The 16,572-nt window shown below is 41.8% G+C and overlaps 1 protein-coding gene across 4 annotated transcripts in view; it reads right to left on the reverse strand.

Annotated features, from left to right (window-relative positions):
- Positions 1–859: 859 nt before the first annotated feature.
- LOC117268879 (pyruvate dehydrogenase (acetyl-transferring) kinase isozyme 2, mitochondrial-like) overlaps positions 860–16,572 on the reverse strand; it is a 28,761-nt gene continuing 13,048 nt past the window's right edge. For 2 of the 4 annotated variants that reach the window (XM_033645619.2, XM_033645620.2), the window contains exons 9-11: positions 16,388–16,498; positions 16,153–16,266; positions 8,279–9,459 (exon numbers count right to left, since the gene is read on the reverse strand). In XM_033645619.2, the coding sequence (XP_033501510.1) occupies positions 9,316–9,459; positions 16,153–16,266; positions 16,388–16,498 (369 nt within the window). In that variant the 3' untranslated portion in view covers positions 8,279–9,315. Of the gene's footprint in view, positions 1,106–1,950; positions 2,009–8,278; positions 9,460–10,221; positions 11,053–16,152; positions 16,267–16,387; positions 16,499–16,572 lie in introns of those variants that run through there. The other 2 variants (XM_078161083.1, XM_033645621.2) reach the window with 2 other exon arrangements.

A 16,572-nucleotide genomic window follows, 5' to 3' on the forward strand; every position in this document is an offset into this window, starting at 1 on the left:
CTGCCTCTATTTGAGATGGGGCAATGCACTTTTTATCCCCACTCAACTGTCTGCCCAAGTACTCTACAGACTGCTGGCAGAACTGCAATTTGTCTTTTAACACACCTGGATCATTGCTTTTACCTGAGGAAACACTAGAGAGTTTTGTCCTGGTTGATGCAAGGACACTTGGTCGAGTTTTCTCCCAGGTAAACCCAACAACTTGCCTTTTAGATCCGATTCCCACATCACTTTTAAAGACATTTTATGGATTCTTTGAGGAACAGATTTTAAATATAGTGAATTACTCTCTTCAGACGGGTGTCTTCCCTGCTGCCTTCAAAACGGCGGTGGTGAAGCCCCTTCTGAAGAAGAGTAATTTAGATCCCAACATTTTTAATAATTACTGACCTGTATCCAACTTACCGTTTTTAAGTAAGATTTTAGAAAAACTGGTTTTTAACCAAGTAAATGATTTTTTAAAAAGAAACAGTATTTCAGAGAAATATCAATCTGGTTTTAGGATGAACCACAGTACCGAGACAGCCCTTTTGAAGATTTTAAATGATATCAGGTTGAATGTTGATTCACAAAAACTCACAGTCTTGGTACTACTGGATCTAAGCGCCGCCGTTGATACAGTAGATCGCCACATTTTATTTTATCAGACTCAGCGGTATAAGAGGGTCTTCAGTCAATCTGGTTAAATTGTACACTTCAACTATATTGTTGCCAACAACGCCACCTGGGGAATTTCGCCCCAGGAATTACTTTTACACCAAGTGCACCTTAAGACACACAAGTTCGTTTTACTCAAGGCAGATATGACACGATTCCTTGTTTTTAAAAAGGCATATGCTTTATTACAAAAAGACAATTTAAAACAATAAAACACCAGTCACACAGGGGCAAATAAATGGGGGACTAAACTAGGGCTGAGGCTTACCGGGGTGAAGAGGCTATTGATGGTGTGGAGAAACCCCAACCAAAAATATAAGCACCCAGACACTCGTGACAGTCACACACACACACAGTGAGGAGACCCAGAACCCAGGGGAGCACAGCACACGAAAAGGGGGGGGAACCCCGCCACCAGGTCACCACCACCACCACCGGACCTCAGCAACTAAAAGGGAAACAAAGGGGAAATTAGTGGGGTCACACCAACACAATTCAATAAACAGAAATATCCTAAACAAAACAGGCCATTGGCAGGCAATATAAATCATAAACTAAACAAAAATACAAACTGCCAACTGCCAAATAAAGAAAAGACAAATACTGAAAAAAAGAATTAATCCTCTGCCCAAACAGAATATCAAAGCCAAAGAAATTAGGGAAATCAGACAAACAGGCAGAGGGAACTGAATACAGTAACCAAGAAAACAAAACCAATCCACCACAAAAAGGGTTTAACCCCACTCCTCAGTCGAACTTCGTTAAAATTGAGTTAATTAAATGGTCGGTAAAACGTAATACCAAGGTGTACAACGCAGGCAGGTCAACCAAAACGAGTAGACAAACAGGACAAAAAGTAAAGCGAAAAAGTGAAAAAGCAACAAAATGAAAAAGCAACAAAATGAAAAAGCAGCAGCGAAAAGCAGAAAGCAAAAACAGAAAACAAAGCAGCAGCGGTCCCCCGTAGCTGGTGGTGATGTGTCGCTTTAAACCCTGGCCGCAAACCCGGTCAGCTGGTGCTGACGTCACTCATGCACCATTGGCGGACGTCGCTCACGCACCATTAGCAGAGGGATCTGAGGACCCGATAAATTTATTATCTATAAATTTCGCATGTGCATACAACAATTGGGAATGCAGGAAGCTACATACCAGTTAGCAGGTCGACCAGTATGACACACACACCAGAGGAAGAGGGAGAGGGTAACGCGCAGCTACCGTCCACCTACAATCAGGCTATTGTTAGCCGCGGTCATTATCAGCTGTTTAACAGGCAGAGAGGGAGACACTCACCACAGCAGGCCATTTAGGTGACACACACACGAGCCTGGGAAGCACCAAGTCAGCCACTCTGCAACACAACACAAAATCATTAGCTCCCTGCCACATGAGCTGAAAGCAGCAGGTGAGCAGACAAGCCGCGTTACCTGTCCGAAGCAAAACGTCCGGCTCGGAAATGACGTCACCCGTCGGAAGCAGCGAGAGAGAGAACTGGCAGGGAGGGATCGCCCCTTTTATAGGTGGGTGCGCCCCCGGTGGTTGGCTGTGCCATTGCCAATTAGGCATGGCGACCCACAGGTCTCTGTACTGCCACATATACATGCTTCCCCTTGGGGACGTCATCAGGAGGCACGGCATCAGCTTCCACAGTTACGCAGATGACACACAGCTGTACATTGCCGTGTCTCCTGATGACACAGGGCCAATTGATACCCTTTTTAACTGTATTTTAGATATCAAGTCATGGATGGCAGTGAATTTCCTACAGCTCAACCAGGATAAAACAGAGGTTTTAATTATTGGTCCTGAAGGCCAGAGAGAGAAACTTTTACCAAAACTACAGGATTTTAAACCTTCACAATGTGTAAAGAACCTGGGCGTCATTTTTGACTCTGAGCTTAGTTTTATTCCACACATCAAAAATGTAACAAAGACAGGTTTTTATCATCTTAAGAATATAGCCAGAGTCCGCCCGTTTCTCTCTCAGGCTAACACGGAGGTGCTGATGCATGCTTTTATCTCTTGTCGTTTAGATTACTGTAATGCCCTGCTGTCTGGTCTTCCCAAAAAGACCATCTCTAATCTGCAGCTACTCCAAAAACTCAGCTGCACGAGTGCTGACGAGGACCAGAGGGCGGGAGCACATTTCACCAGTTTTACAATCGCTGCATTGGCTCCCCGTGTGTTTCAGGATCGATTTTAAGGTTCTTTTATTAGTTTTTAAATGTCTTAACGGTCTTGGGCCATCTTATTTATCTGACCTGCTTTTATCATATCAACCCTCGCGGATCCTGAGGTCCTCCGGCACCGGCCTTTTAATTGTTCCAAGAGTTCTAAAAACCCACGGGGAGGCTGCATTCAGCCATTATGGCCCTCACTTATGGAACAGCCTGCCGGAGAGCATCAGGACTGCAGAGACTGTTGATGTTTTTAAAAGGAGGCTCAAGACTCACCTTTTTAATTTAGCTTTTAACTGATTTCTTTTACTCTTTTAATTCTTCTATTATATGTTCTTTTTACTTTCTAATGCTTTTAAATTATTTATTTTTAAATCTCTATGCATTTTAGTCTCTAAATCTTAATTTATTTATTTATTTATTATTATTATTAATATTATTTTAATCTTTAACTCTTTAATTTTTCCTAATCTCCACACCATGTGTGGAGTCCACCCCGGTTTGTCTGGTCGGGGTGGTCTCTGTGGCGGCGCTCCCTGTGGCTGTGGGCTGTAGTGCCTCTCAGTGTGGATGGCTCCCCATAGGTGGTTCTTTCCTCACCTGGTTCCTCAGTGCCCAGCCATGTTATTGACTATATTGACTCTGTGTGTGTGTGTATGTGTGTGTGTGTGTGTGTGTTTATATGTGGGGGTGGGAGGGGCGGGTTTTCAATATGTATGTATTATTTTTGTTTGTTTTTATTCTGTGAAGCACTTTGTGCTGCATTTTTAATGTATGAAAAGTGCTATACAAATAAAGTTTGATTGATTGATTGATTGATTTACTGACCTTGGTTCCCCCATCTGCTAGTGCTGTGAGCACTGCAATGGAATCTCTTTGACATCGCTCTTTTGAGGAGCTACAGACAAGCAAATTGGATACTGTCAATGGCATGTTGTTGGAGAGGATACTGCCTCTGGTATGGTGGGCTAACGTGGTTTTAATGTGATGCGGACAGGTTGCACTGATTTTATCAAGCCTACGTCTGTTTTATGTGCTGTCCATAGCTGTGGTGGAACTTAACTCAGCAACTGTGCATGTTCTGTGGAGCACAAAGGCTCCGGAGAAGAAGCCAAGTTAGTGACATGCCAGATGAAGGAGACATGATGCTGCTCAATTTGTGTGTGGCTGCCACAAGGGCAATTTAAGAGGGAGAAGCAGGGGCTTGACTCAAATGCAGTTGTCAGGCATACAACACACTTTTAACAAAGAATTGATTTAACATTGTTGAGTCTTAGTTTTGAGCCGTTAAGGATGCTCCAGGACCAGAACAGAACATTGGGATTGGGTAGAAGCCTTAACAATAATCAGTGTGAAAGAGGTTTCCTGTGCTTTTGTTTGTGTAAGATATCATTGATATGTCAGATATGGTGTAATGACAGTACAAACACAGAGCAGGGTAACCTGGGCAATGTTCTGCTCTAACAGGGACCAGGTATTGGCTTGTTCAGTCATTACATAACTGCGTCGAACTACTGTCAACACGTTCATGCTGTCATGAACCAGTCTTGATTAGGTATAATGAGGACAGGGTGTGTGTGTGTGTGTGTGTGTGTGTGTGTGCAGACATTAGTTGTATCAGACTCAGGTCATTAGCATTTTGCTGCAGAGTGTGCTTTGCTTGTATAGTTTGGAGTTTAAATCTTGCTATTCAGTGCTTAATTTGTAAAAGTAGAAGTAGGGGAACACTTTTGGCCTCTGAGAGAGCAGTGTTCCCCCACTCCCAAAAGTGGGGGAACATTTCTTTAAGTGGCACCCGAGCCGCCTCACTGCGCAACTTCGAATGGAATGGTTGTGACATCTAGTGTTGTCACAGTACCAAAATTGGGACCCACAGTATGATACCAGTGAAAGTATCACGGTTCTGAGTAGTATCACGATACCACAGCAAAAATGAGGCAGATGTGCCTTTTGTCATTTATAAAAAGATAAATCACTTTTCTATATATCAATATCAATGATATTTCAATGGAATAAATTACTTATTGACTTACTCATACTTCAAAAACAGCATCAATAAGTGATTAACATAGGGGGGATTGAAATAAAATAAATAAAATAAAAAAATAAAATAAAACAGAACAGAAGAACAGTCCCTTCATAAGTAAAGAACAGTCCCTAAAGTGCGGTGAGGTTTGTAGGCCGTTACCTGCCACAAAGAGAGAAATGTGAATGGCTCGTTTATTCTCTGACACGCCACATACCTGTGTGCCACCACGGCTCGGTTGTCCAGGTACTACTGGGCAGTCATGACGCCAACGAAAGAGGAAATTAGGCTACTGGACCTGGAATCAGACTTCTCTGTCGCCGGTAAGCCGTTATCTTGCACAGCAGAGCCGCCGTAGGCTATTTGACCGCCGTATTCCTGTCTGTGACCCCCGTTCAACCCACAACCAGCAGGATTCGCCTTTCATTTCTGCTGCTGGTTGAAATCTGTACTCACACAGCATGCTGAATGATTTATTTTGCTCGCACAAAACTATTTTTAGTCACAAATGCGAGTAAAATGCTCGCACGTAGAGCTCTGTGGAAAACAAATCACTGCTGACAAGTAAAAAGAAATAAATAATAACTTTCACTGCTCAAAGATACTCACATGTCTGGAAAACAAACCACTACAGCAGCATATTGAGTGCCAGGTGGCCAGCGTGCGCCGTTATTGGACAGCGCATGGACACTCACCCTCTTGCAATTGGACTTTGAACTTATCCCGCAGTAGTGGTACGTGAGGCACCGTAGTACTACGGTACTCCACCCTGCAACACTAGTGACATGAGCCAATACTATATGTAGTTTTTAGATGTGAAAAGTTCTAGACCCATGCAAATTAGTTGAATGAATGCACCAGGGCCTGAAAAGATCCTGGTATGCGTTCCAGTACGTTCTGGCTCAAATTAAGCACCGTTGCTATTAATATCCAGTTTTGTCTCATAAGACTATTACAAAAAGAAAAAGAAAACTTAGACATTATAAAACTTTTTTTTTTGCCACATTTAAAACTGTGTGGATGTTATACCAACAGAAAGTTGTAAATAAAGATTCTACTCAGTCTAAGGCCTAGTACACATGGACAAAGGTATTTTGTTAATGTAGCATTTTAGCCTTCTGTCCGTAGGCAAATTGTGAAATTGTGCTCTGGAGCCTCTCTGCCTTTCCTCAGGTTTCACAGAAAGCCTAAGACAGTAAGAGCACACCTCTCCACCCTTCCACACACAAACAAGGAAAGCCCAAGGCACAGAGAGCAAAGCTCCCTGCCCTTCCATGCGCCTACATGGAAAGCCTACAACAGGGAGAGTAGCAACAAAGACCAAACCTCCCTCCCGCAAGCTGGGATGTGAGCTGAGACTGACATCATGTTCTGCCTCAGCTAATGCTAAACTCAATTTTTTGGCCTGTAACAGCAGTGTACGCTGTTATCTTTTTTGTAAGGCACCACAAATGAGGTATCATAATGAGGTATCATTTTGTGCAATGTCGGACACGACCAAAACAGCTGTGCCTGTCACACCTGCTGCTTCTTCAGTTTTTTTGTTTTTTTTTTAAAGTCCATCAGCTCTCATCTCCTTTCATTTTCTTGTTCTGTGTACTAGGGCTGCTCGATTATGGAATAAATCATAATCACCATTATTTTGGTCAAAATAGAAATCACAATTATGCAAACAATTATGCAGCGCACGTGATGACTTATTTACACAACGGCATGTCATTTCTGTCTCCACATGGTCGCGCGTTTACAATTCTCCTCTGCTCTCTGTATTGCGCACGGAGGAGTTCGGCCCTGATGTGCACACACACACACATACACGTGCGTGCGTGCGCACACACATGCTCACACACACACACACACACACAGACCAACCTCTCTCGCTCTCCCTCTGCTATTTTCCACACGCTGTTTTTGAAATCTTCGGTGATCACCTGCCCCTTGCATTATTCCATTTCACCTATTTGACTGGTTCGTGGAGTGAATAGAGGAGAGGAGGGGAGGGGGCAGTTTTGCACATGTGCGGCTTTCGGGTGTGTTTGATTTGCAACACAAGACAACGAGAGTAAACTGACAAGAAGCGCATAATAATTTTATGTCGATTATTTTGTTTTCATAATCTTTGAAAGCCCAAATCGTAATCTAGATTAAAATTCGATTAATCGAGCAGCCCTACTGTGTACTCTGGCTTTTCCTTTAGTAGTCTCTGGTTTCTGATGAGGCATTCTGACGCAGCTTATCAGGCTGCAGTAAGCCTCACATGTTTACATTAACAGCGCTTGTGATTTCTACGCATCATGTATCTGACCCTCCTCTGTCAAATGGACTGAACCATTTCACAATACCTAGGGAGTGGGAACATCAGATGGCATGTCAAAATGTGTTTTAATGATAAAAATACTTTTATTTATCATGTAAACATATAACTTGTATTGTCAGTAATTTAAGTCAGTAAGTAAATTGTTGTACTTGATCCCATTCAAGGGTCAACCATAGAGGAGGTCAGGAGGTCTCCACTTTGAGGTTGAAGGTGAAGAGGATGTGTCTGAATGGCATAGGCACAGTTGCTTCAGAATCAGAATCAGAAATACTCTATTGATCCCCGAGGGGAAATTATTTATGTTACCCCTCGGGGATCAATAAAATATTTCTGATTCTGATTCTGAAGCAACTGTGCCTATGCCATTCAGCCACATCCTCTTCAACTTCACCTTACTAACTTGCTAAAAGGTCAGAGTCCCAATCAACCCCACTCTCCCCTACCCATTGGGGATAACTAGCACATCATTGCTCTTGATCTTTTCATTGGGTTTGTTGGCAATAAAATAGCTGTAGAGTAACACCAGCCTGGTCCTCAGACAACTGCTGTCAGGGTGGAGGCTTTAGTGTATTACAGCAGATCTTGATTGACCTGTTTTAAGGTCATCCCAACCTGTTACCTTGACAACTTGTTTGCTGTTCAATAACACCATAGCTGCAAGACATTTGTCACTCCTTCGCTCCACTCAATTATTTATAACTTCCCTCTTTCTCTTTGAGAGAGCAAGTTGATCTCTTATATTCACACACACACACACACACACACACACACACACACACACACTGCGTGATAACCAAAGTCCCATTAAACATACCCTGCATGACAGGCAAAGTCCCTGCATCGACCCTTGTAGCCTACCATTATGAACTATTCCAGGTCATTGACACAAAGAAACACACACACACACACACACATGATTGTACTTGTGTATCTTGTGTTATATAACTCAGTGCCTGATTGGTCCATTTTCAGATCTGTTACTTCCCCCCTGCACACTTCATGTCCTTTGAGACACACACTCTGTCAGTAAAACTACCAAGGACGTAATCCTGAATTGGCAAAAGTGAATTCACTCAAAATATAAAGAGAACATAAGTAAAATTAATTTCAGGATGATTTCTTTATAAAAAAAAATAGAAGTCCTCCAATATGAACAATTCACTTCAAATATAAAATAAAATTCAGACACCTCAAGTGATGAAATAAAACAACATCTGGATCACACATATCTGCAAATACACACAGTAAATCACAATTTACAGTAAAATAGTTATTATTACAGTGATTATTTTCATACGCAGTCAGTCATTGCAGTTTGGACCTCTTACAGATCTTTATGACACACTGGTAAAGGCACATTCCAGTTTACATAACTCTTTGACAATGTTATAGTACCTGCTCAACTCTAACCAAATGATCCTTAGTCCTCGGCACTGTAAGCAAGTGAGCAGCTGAACATCTGTTCACAAAACAGGAACTCAAGGGAGGATTTACACTGTCAGTTTTAACAAGACGAGAAAAAAGAAATACATAGTTTGCATAGTGTTGAAAAAACACACTTCTCAGTCAGCATGAACAGGCACTTAATCCACTTACTGCGGAAAATATTCTGTTGGCACCTCTGAACTAAAAGACCTGACTGGTTGAGAGGCACCCTAAAAAACCTTAATTAAAAGGAATCAGCATAATGGGTTGCTAACATTTGGGTGAAACGTGTTCCTAAATCCCAATACTGCTCAGACAAAATAGAGATTGTCTTCAAAACATCCAGCCCTAGTATCAGTTCAGCTCACCTCTCCATCACTCTCTCTCTCTTTCTGGCTTTCTATCACTGCATCTTTGACCATCCGCCATCTTGACCCAGAATGTCAATTTTGTTCTCGTCTTCCTCTATGTATATCACACATGTAAAGAAAGCAGAGGGAGAAACAGGAAGAAGATGGAAGCTCATATCAAGGAAGTTCCTTGACAATCCATGCTGTGCCTTCTCTTTGATCTCCTTGGCCACTTTTGGTCACTTCAGCTTTGGTCCATCGCTGGGCCAATAGTTCTGGTCCAACCATGTCGTGCTTTTGAAGGACTTTTAATGGTATGCTTTTAAGGGTTTGTGTCAGAAGTCATGTCAGGTCATGACTGAATCACTTGGCAGCACGGTACACAGCCAGGTCCAGCGGCTCCTTGGAGGGGATGCACCAATCATCTGCCTCCAAACTCAGCTTGTAGTGACGCAGAGCGGTCTTGTTAAACACTGGCAGCCTTTCCACAGAGTCTGTAGACAATGCCTAGAGACAGACAGAGAACAGACTTAAATGCAGGGATCATAGGGGTGGTTTTTCTGAATACTTCCTCTGCCTTAGTGTTATTCACTCTATACCTGGGCCTCGATCTTTGTACATGGATGACCTTGTTAGCTTCATTTGATTGTTAACAACCTGGCACAAGTTTGGATTTATCATTTTAAATTAATCTAAATGGTTGTCAGAGCAACACGTCCTACACAGACCAGCTGGTGCAGTTGGGTTCTTGCCTGGGTCCAGACCATTAAATCTGCCCACTCAACCAAGTTCAAGTTGACTGATTCATCTAGCGTCAACAGTGGTTTGTCTGTTACAATAAAAAAAACATTACCAATGAGCAGGACTAATACCTTGTCACGCTATTGTTAATAGTTGTCAAGCGGTATGCCAGAACCAATGAGGATTAATAACAACAATGGAAAGCACAATAGAGAGGGCTGGGTATTGGCACTTGATACCCTTAAGTTATCAACCTGTCAAATGATACCTGCATTCAATCGGTTTTGTACACAGATCTAGGGAAAAAAAGCAGTTCAGCATGCTGAGATGCAACCAAGACATTCACAAGTGTCACTACTACATACCTGTGGCATTTTCCGTTTCCGGTGTGAAAAGTTGTGGATGGTACCAATGGAAACATTCCTTACTGTCCCCATTTTTGGTCACCCCTCTATTGTGGTTCCTAGCACACAGATCTGGTACTAAAAGGTGGAGCTACAAACAATGCAGTCTGTTGATTGGTCAGTAGCGAATGGTCACTCTTCTCAGGGGCTGAGCTGTGGCTGGTTTTATGTGACCACTGTTCATACCGTGGAGAGTTTTACACACAGTAGTAAACTGTAACTATATAATGAAAAGATGTTTTGCTGCCTCTCACAGCAGCTGTGGTCTGAGAAAAAAATAACTTACTTCACTAGGCCAACTGCCGGCAACTTTTAAGGTGGGACATTTACTTGTAATGTTACTCAATGCATGAGCTGATGACATGAATCCATCAACACACCTTAAATTTCAATATGACAACTTTGACCATTCAATTAGTTTTTATCTCTTGCTTGGATGACATACACTTTTAGTAATGAGTGAATCTTCAAGTATTTAAAAATATATATTAATTTGGACCGGATATATATGTAGCATATATTCTAATCCTCAATTGGAGAAAAAGAGCTTGGCAAAGCATTGTTCCTGTGGGCTCCAGCAAAAGTAAACCCCTGCGCTTGCCTGAGTAGGACTAAAAAAACCTGCAACCTGCAAAAACCTGCAGTCTTTAAATATCCCATGCAGAGAGACTCTCATTGCAGCCTGTTCCTCTTTGTTATGAAAATGTCAACGTGCAACCCTGTTAAGTGGATGATAAATGAGGTGCAATCTTCCATCTGTGTCAATGATGAGGAAATACAGCAACTGCTGGACAGAGCAGTGAGTGACAATGACCCCACCCTCATTTAGGAGTACTGTTTGCAGTGTAGGGCTGAAGCAATTCCTCGAGTAACTTGAACAATTCAATTACTAAAAAGCCTCATGGCAAATCATTTGCTGCGCATATATTACTTTCGCTGTTGATAGCCTATGCAGCTGTATCATGGATGTGAAGGATGGATTGCAAAACAGTGGAGGAAGAGGGACAAGACAAGAGAGAGAGACAACCCAAAGAAAGTGTCAAGGGTGAGGGATCATTACAAGTTCCAAACGAAAAGAAAAGATTTCAGTGTGTATTGCAAAACAGAGTTAGCATACCACAATAGCATGTCCTCAATGCTACAACATCTAAGTAGAAAACATTCAGTGTATGCATCGGTTTCACCAAATGGACCTGACACAACAAGGTAATGTTAACGTTGCGTTTAATTTCATTTAACTTTAATCAGTGATTGCTAGCTGACATTCGTAATGCATGTAAAGAATGTACATGTATTATGGCTTTATAATGGCTGAATAATGACAGAAATCATTGCGGTGGCTAATGTTACCTGATGATGTATTAGCCATGTTTTGCTAGATAAAATAGAAACACAGAAAATAAAATGCTGCAGTCAATTTGCTTCATATATGTTGTTAGTCAGACTCCCTCACGTTCACTAAGGTCATCTGATCAGAAACTCCTGATGGTCCCCCGCACCCATTTCAAAACACAACGAGATTGTTCTTTCCAGGCCAGTGCTCCATGCCTTTGGAATGCACTACCTCTGACTCTGCGTAGCATAGAATCCACTGAAGGTTTTAAGAGAGAACTAAAAACTTATCTTTTTAGACAGCCTTTTTACTGAAGTTGATGTTTTTGGGCCTCTGTGACTTTATTTGTTTTCTGTGCCATTGTGTGTTTTCTGTGTTGTCTCTGTATTTTATTGCTTGTTATTCTTGCTGTAAAACACTTTGTGATTTTATCTGTGAAAAGTGCTATAGAAATAAAATTTACTTACTTACTTACACATTAACACACACGCACCCCTTACACACTAACACATGCACCCCCTCAATTTCTCTCAGACACACACACACAGTAGAAAATGGAACCCAAATGCACAAATCAAGTACAGCAAGTATATTCATGTGGATTGCAGTAAGTAGGGTCAGCAGGTGTAAGGCACCCTTTGCCCACATTGAATCAGTCTAAATTAGCCAGTCATAGGAACTTAAACTATGATATTTATAAAGGCCAAGTAATAAATATCAATCACCATGTTCAACTGAGTAAGAACAAATTTTAGGGATGTCCCGGTCCGATCACGTGATCGGAAATCGGGCCCGATCACGTGATTTTCAAATGATCGGAATAGGGTGGAAATTATCGGATTTAACCTTACAAAACAACAAGCATGGCTATGTTCACGTTTTAAATTCATCCTGAGGTACAAAGAGATTGTCAAATGGAATGACAATGGCTTAGTTTTAATTTTAATAAGTTCCACAACATCAATATGCATTGTTGCACAGACGGAAAAAACGTCATAACGTCAACGTCACAATTTACGGCAGGCCGGGAATTCAGACAACATAATAGTAGTGAGCTGGTAGTTAGTAGGCTAACGCAGGGCAAACGTGTCACCTCGGGACAGCGAAAATGTCTGCAGTTTGGAGGTATTTTAAACTGGACAGCGAAGGCAGCGCAACAGCCACTTGTAATGTGTGCAAATTGGGCATTTCGCGTGGTGGAAAGGACAGAGCTGCATTCAACACTACGAATATGATACGCCACCTGAAAAACAAACATCCCGCCCAATACTCCGAGTTCGCTGTGGCAACTCAGACAAAGACACTGAGCCAGTCGACACTGAAAGAGACGCTGAAAAATAAAGAGAAATTGCCTGCGGACAGCGAAAAGGCCAAAAAGATCACAGCCAAGATAGCTGAATTTATCGCATTGGATGACCAGCCACTGTCTGTGGTTGCAAACGTCGGATTTAGCCGTCTCTTGGAGCACCTGGAGCCACGGTATGAGTTGCCTTCTCGTCACTACTTTACCGACACAGCTCTGCCGGCCATTCACAACAAGCTACGTGACCAGCTGTTAGCCCTTTCATCAGAGGTGCCTGCTTTTGGGTTTACCACAGACATATGGAGTTCGTCTGTTTGTCTGATGTCACTGCTTAGCTGTACTGCACAATGGGTCGACTCCACTTTTAATTTACAACGTGCGACCTTGCATGCACAACACTTTCGTGGATCTCATATGGCAGAGCGTGTGAAACAGGCGATCGAGGGGATGCTGAACAGTTGGGGAATTGAAAAGCAACGGGTCCATGTAATTTTGCGTGACAATGCGCAAAATATGAAGAAGGCCATGGATGACATGGGAGTACCGAGTTTGGGCTGTGTCGCGCACACGCTTCAACTTGTCGTGCACGAGGGTCTGCTCTCTCAGCGCAGCGTCACAGACACACTGGCTAACGCCAGGAAGATTATAGGCCATTTCAAACATTCTCCTTTGGCTTATTCACGTCTGGAAGATATCCAGATTGATCTGAAGATAGCAGTCAAGCGCCTGCAGCAGGATGTGCAGGTTTGATGGAACAGTAGCCTTTACATGCTACAGAGCATTCTGGAGCTAAAGCGGGCTCTCAGTGTCTATGCAGCTGACCACAACCTCCCTGCCACACTGACAGCTAACCAGTGGACCCTGATGGAGAAGACAGCTGAAGTGTTAGCTCCCTTTGAAGAACTGACCAGGGATGTGAGCAAGGAGACTGCAACTGCAGCGGATGTAATCCCTGCCATTACAGGTTATTTTTGAGTTTTATTTTCAAATTTTTTTAATTAAAGAATGTACAATTTTTATTTTATTTTATATTGTTCTAAGTAAACCATTTATCCATCCAATCATTCTCTCAACAGCCCTCAGACGTGTCCTGTCTCGGGAGCAAACCATTGACCAGGGTGTCAAAACCATGAAAAGTACTCTTTTAGAGGCAGTAGAGACCCGCTTTGCTGAGGTAGAAAAGGAGCCACTGTACAGCATCGCTACTTTAGTGGATCCAAGATACAAAGACAGGCAAGTACAGTAAATGTACCATTTGAATGCTTTGATAATGATTTTTATTTTATAATAAATCACGTAAGTCACCACCAGTATAAATTATTCAAGCCAATGTCTATTTTTTTTCTCTTAAATTTAGATTTAGCTCTGTTAATGGTTAGATGATTTTTATTCAATTAAGTAGATGTAAGGCAGTTCCCTGACTTAACTGCTGTGCTATGTGGTGTCTTGCCTTACATTTTTTTAAATTGTGGGTAATTGTTACATTTATCTTTTTTTAGATACTTCACAAAGTCAGACAACCTGAGGCTTGCTAAAGAATCCCTCATCCAGGAGGTGATGAAGATAGAGGAGAACAGGGCCGCCAGTAAAGAGCTAGAGGCAGCAGAGCCTGTGAGCAAGGCACCTCGTCAAGAAGCAAGAAGCAGCCTGGGCAGCGTCTTAGACGAGATCTTAGAAGAGTGTCAGTCAGAGGCCCAATCCGTGAGTACCACATCAGCAGATGTCCAGGTGCAGACCTACCTCTCAGAGCAAACCATCCCTAGGAAAAGCAATCCACTAGACTACTGGAAAACACATGCTACACAGTTCCCCTCACTGACTGCTGTTGCAACCAAATTTCTCTGTGCCCCCTGCACCTCAGTGGACAGTGAGAGACTCTTTAGTGCAGTGTCAAACATCCTTGATGAGAAAAGGAATCGGCTCTCCCCTGACAAGGTAGAGATGCTGATTTTCCTCAAAAAAAAACATCCACTTCATTTTGAAGCCGTAGAGTGAGAGTAAGAGTTGAGCTCAATATAGAGCACATTTAAGAGGTGATAACAAACCAGTGCCTTGCAATTTTATATTCATGTTGATGTTTTATACTTGAATGGTGTTATTCCAATAAGCTGGAAATCTTTTATTTCATGTTAAAGTTAAGCTGCTACACCACTTTGAATTGACATTTCTGTTGTTCATTTTAATACTAGACTAGTTAGTCTAATTCTGCACTAAGCCTAAATGGGATTTTATTTTCTGACTTGTGACTGAATGTGAAGCTACCTCTTAGAGGTGGAGTTAAGTGCTTTAGTTTTACTTCTACAATGCTGCACTATGTGGAATTATTGAGATTTTATTTTACAGACATCATCTAGTTTGTTTAAATTGAATTTGTTTACATGGTTATTTTGTGCTGCACCGCTGATAAGCTACAAAGAGATTTTATTTTGTTTACTTGGTTTGAACCAATGCTGCACTAACAAAACTTGTGATAAAAGAGCCATATAAAAAGGTATCATGTTGGATACTGTCATTTAAATAAAAAAAAAACTTAAAGGACAACTTGGATGTGTTCTCTTTTTTTCTTCTTCTTATTAATGCACTGCTGAAGTATCGGATCGGGACTCGGTATCGGCAGATACTCAAAATCAAATGACTCGGACTCGGACTTGGGGGCAAAAAAATGTGATCGGGACATCCCTAAGAAATTTGTTGCTAATTTCTCTCATTTCAGAGACTTTTATTATTTTCTCTTTTGTATATTACTGTTCCTCTTAAATATAGCTACAATAATTTAATAAAAACACAAAGTATTTCTTATCCGATTACTTGATTAATTGCCAGAATAATCGATAGAATACTCGATTACTAAAAGAATCAATAGCTGCAGCCCTATTGCAGTGGAAACGCTAAATGGATCTAGGGTCTAGGTATCATGTCTGAGGGGTTACTTTTGGTTCCAAAGGAACCATACCTAAAGTGTTTGGTGGAAACATGACTATACATTGATTGGTTAGGGAAAAGGACAGTGGCAGTGACTTCTTGGAGTCTTGCAAGTAAGTGCATTCCCCAAAAATGCTGAACAATTCCTTTAAAGTAGATTTTTTTTAAATCATTACTCACACACATTTGTTAAATACTTAAATCTCTTATGTGCATTATGATCATTCTTGTCAAAGTTTCATTTCATAAAAAGAACAAGTGTAATGAGTTGCTGTGCAGCTTCTGTAAAAATGTGTTGTAATAGCTGATAGTTTTGACTCTCCTCTCATGTTGCCTTTATTTAAAAATGAGAAGCCAGGGCTATTTAAGATACACAGCTGGGCCCCATTTCAAGAGTAGGGCCCTGATCTTTGTAACCAATCCGACTACCCGACAATGACTATTTACATCAAGAAATATGTTGGAGCATACATTTGTGTATGTAACGAGTGTATTACCTTCAGGTGTATGACTGCATCAGTGCCATGACCCTCCATAGAGTAGAGCTGTAAGTCTCCCTGAAAGTAGCGAGCGTAGAGACGAGAGATGGGCAGACCATAGCCGAATCCTGCCTGTACAAACACACACACACACACACACACACACGCACACACACACACACACACAGCTCTCCTCATGTGTTCATACTAATTTTGTGCATACTGTTTGAGTGTTTGTGTGTGGGTTGCTCACCAGTGGGGCTCTGTGTTTGTCTCCTATGGAGGGTCTGGGAGCTGTGGAGTACATGTAGCTGAACAGACGCTCTGTCTTCCTGAAGGGAACACCATTTCCTCTGTCACTCATCTGCAGGGGGACAAAGATTATGGAGAGGTTATCACAGCATTGATAATTTAGCAGTCATGATGTTCTTTAAACAC

The sequence above is a fragment of the Epinephelus lanceolatus genome, chromosome 18 (genome assembly GCF_041903045.1).
Source record: "Epinephelus lanceolatus isolate andai-2023 chromosome 18, ASM4190304v1, whole genome shotgun sequence".
NCBI classification, from domain to species: Eukaryota; Metazoa; Chordata; class Actinopteri; order Perciformes; family Serranidae; genus Epinephelus; species Epinephelus lanceolatus.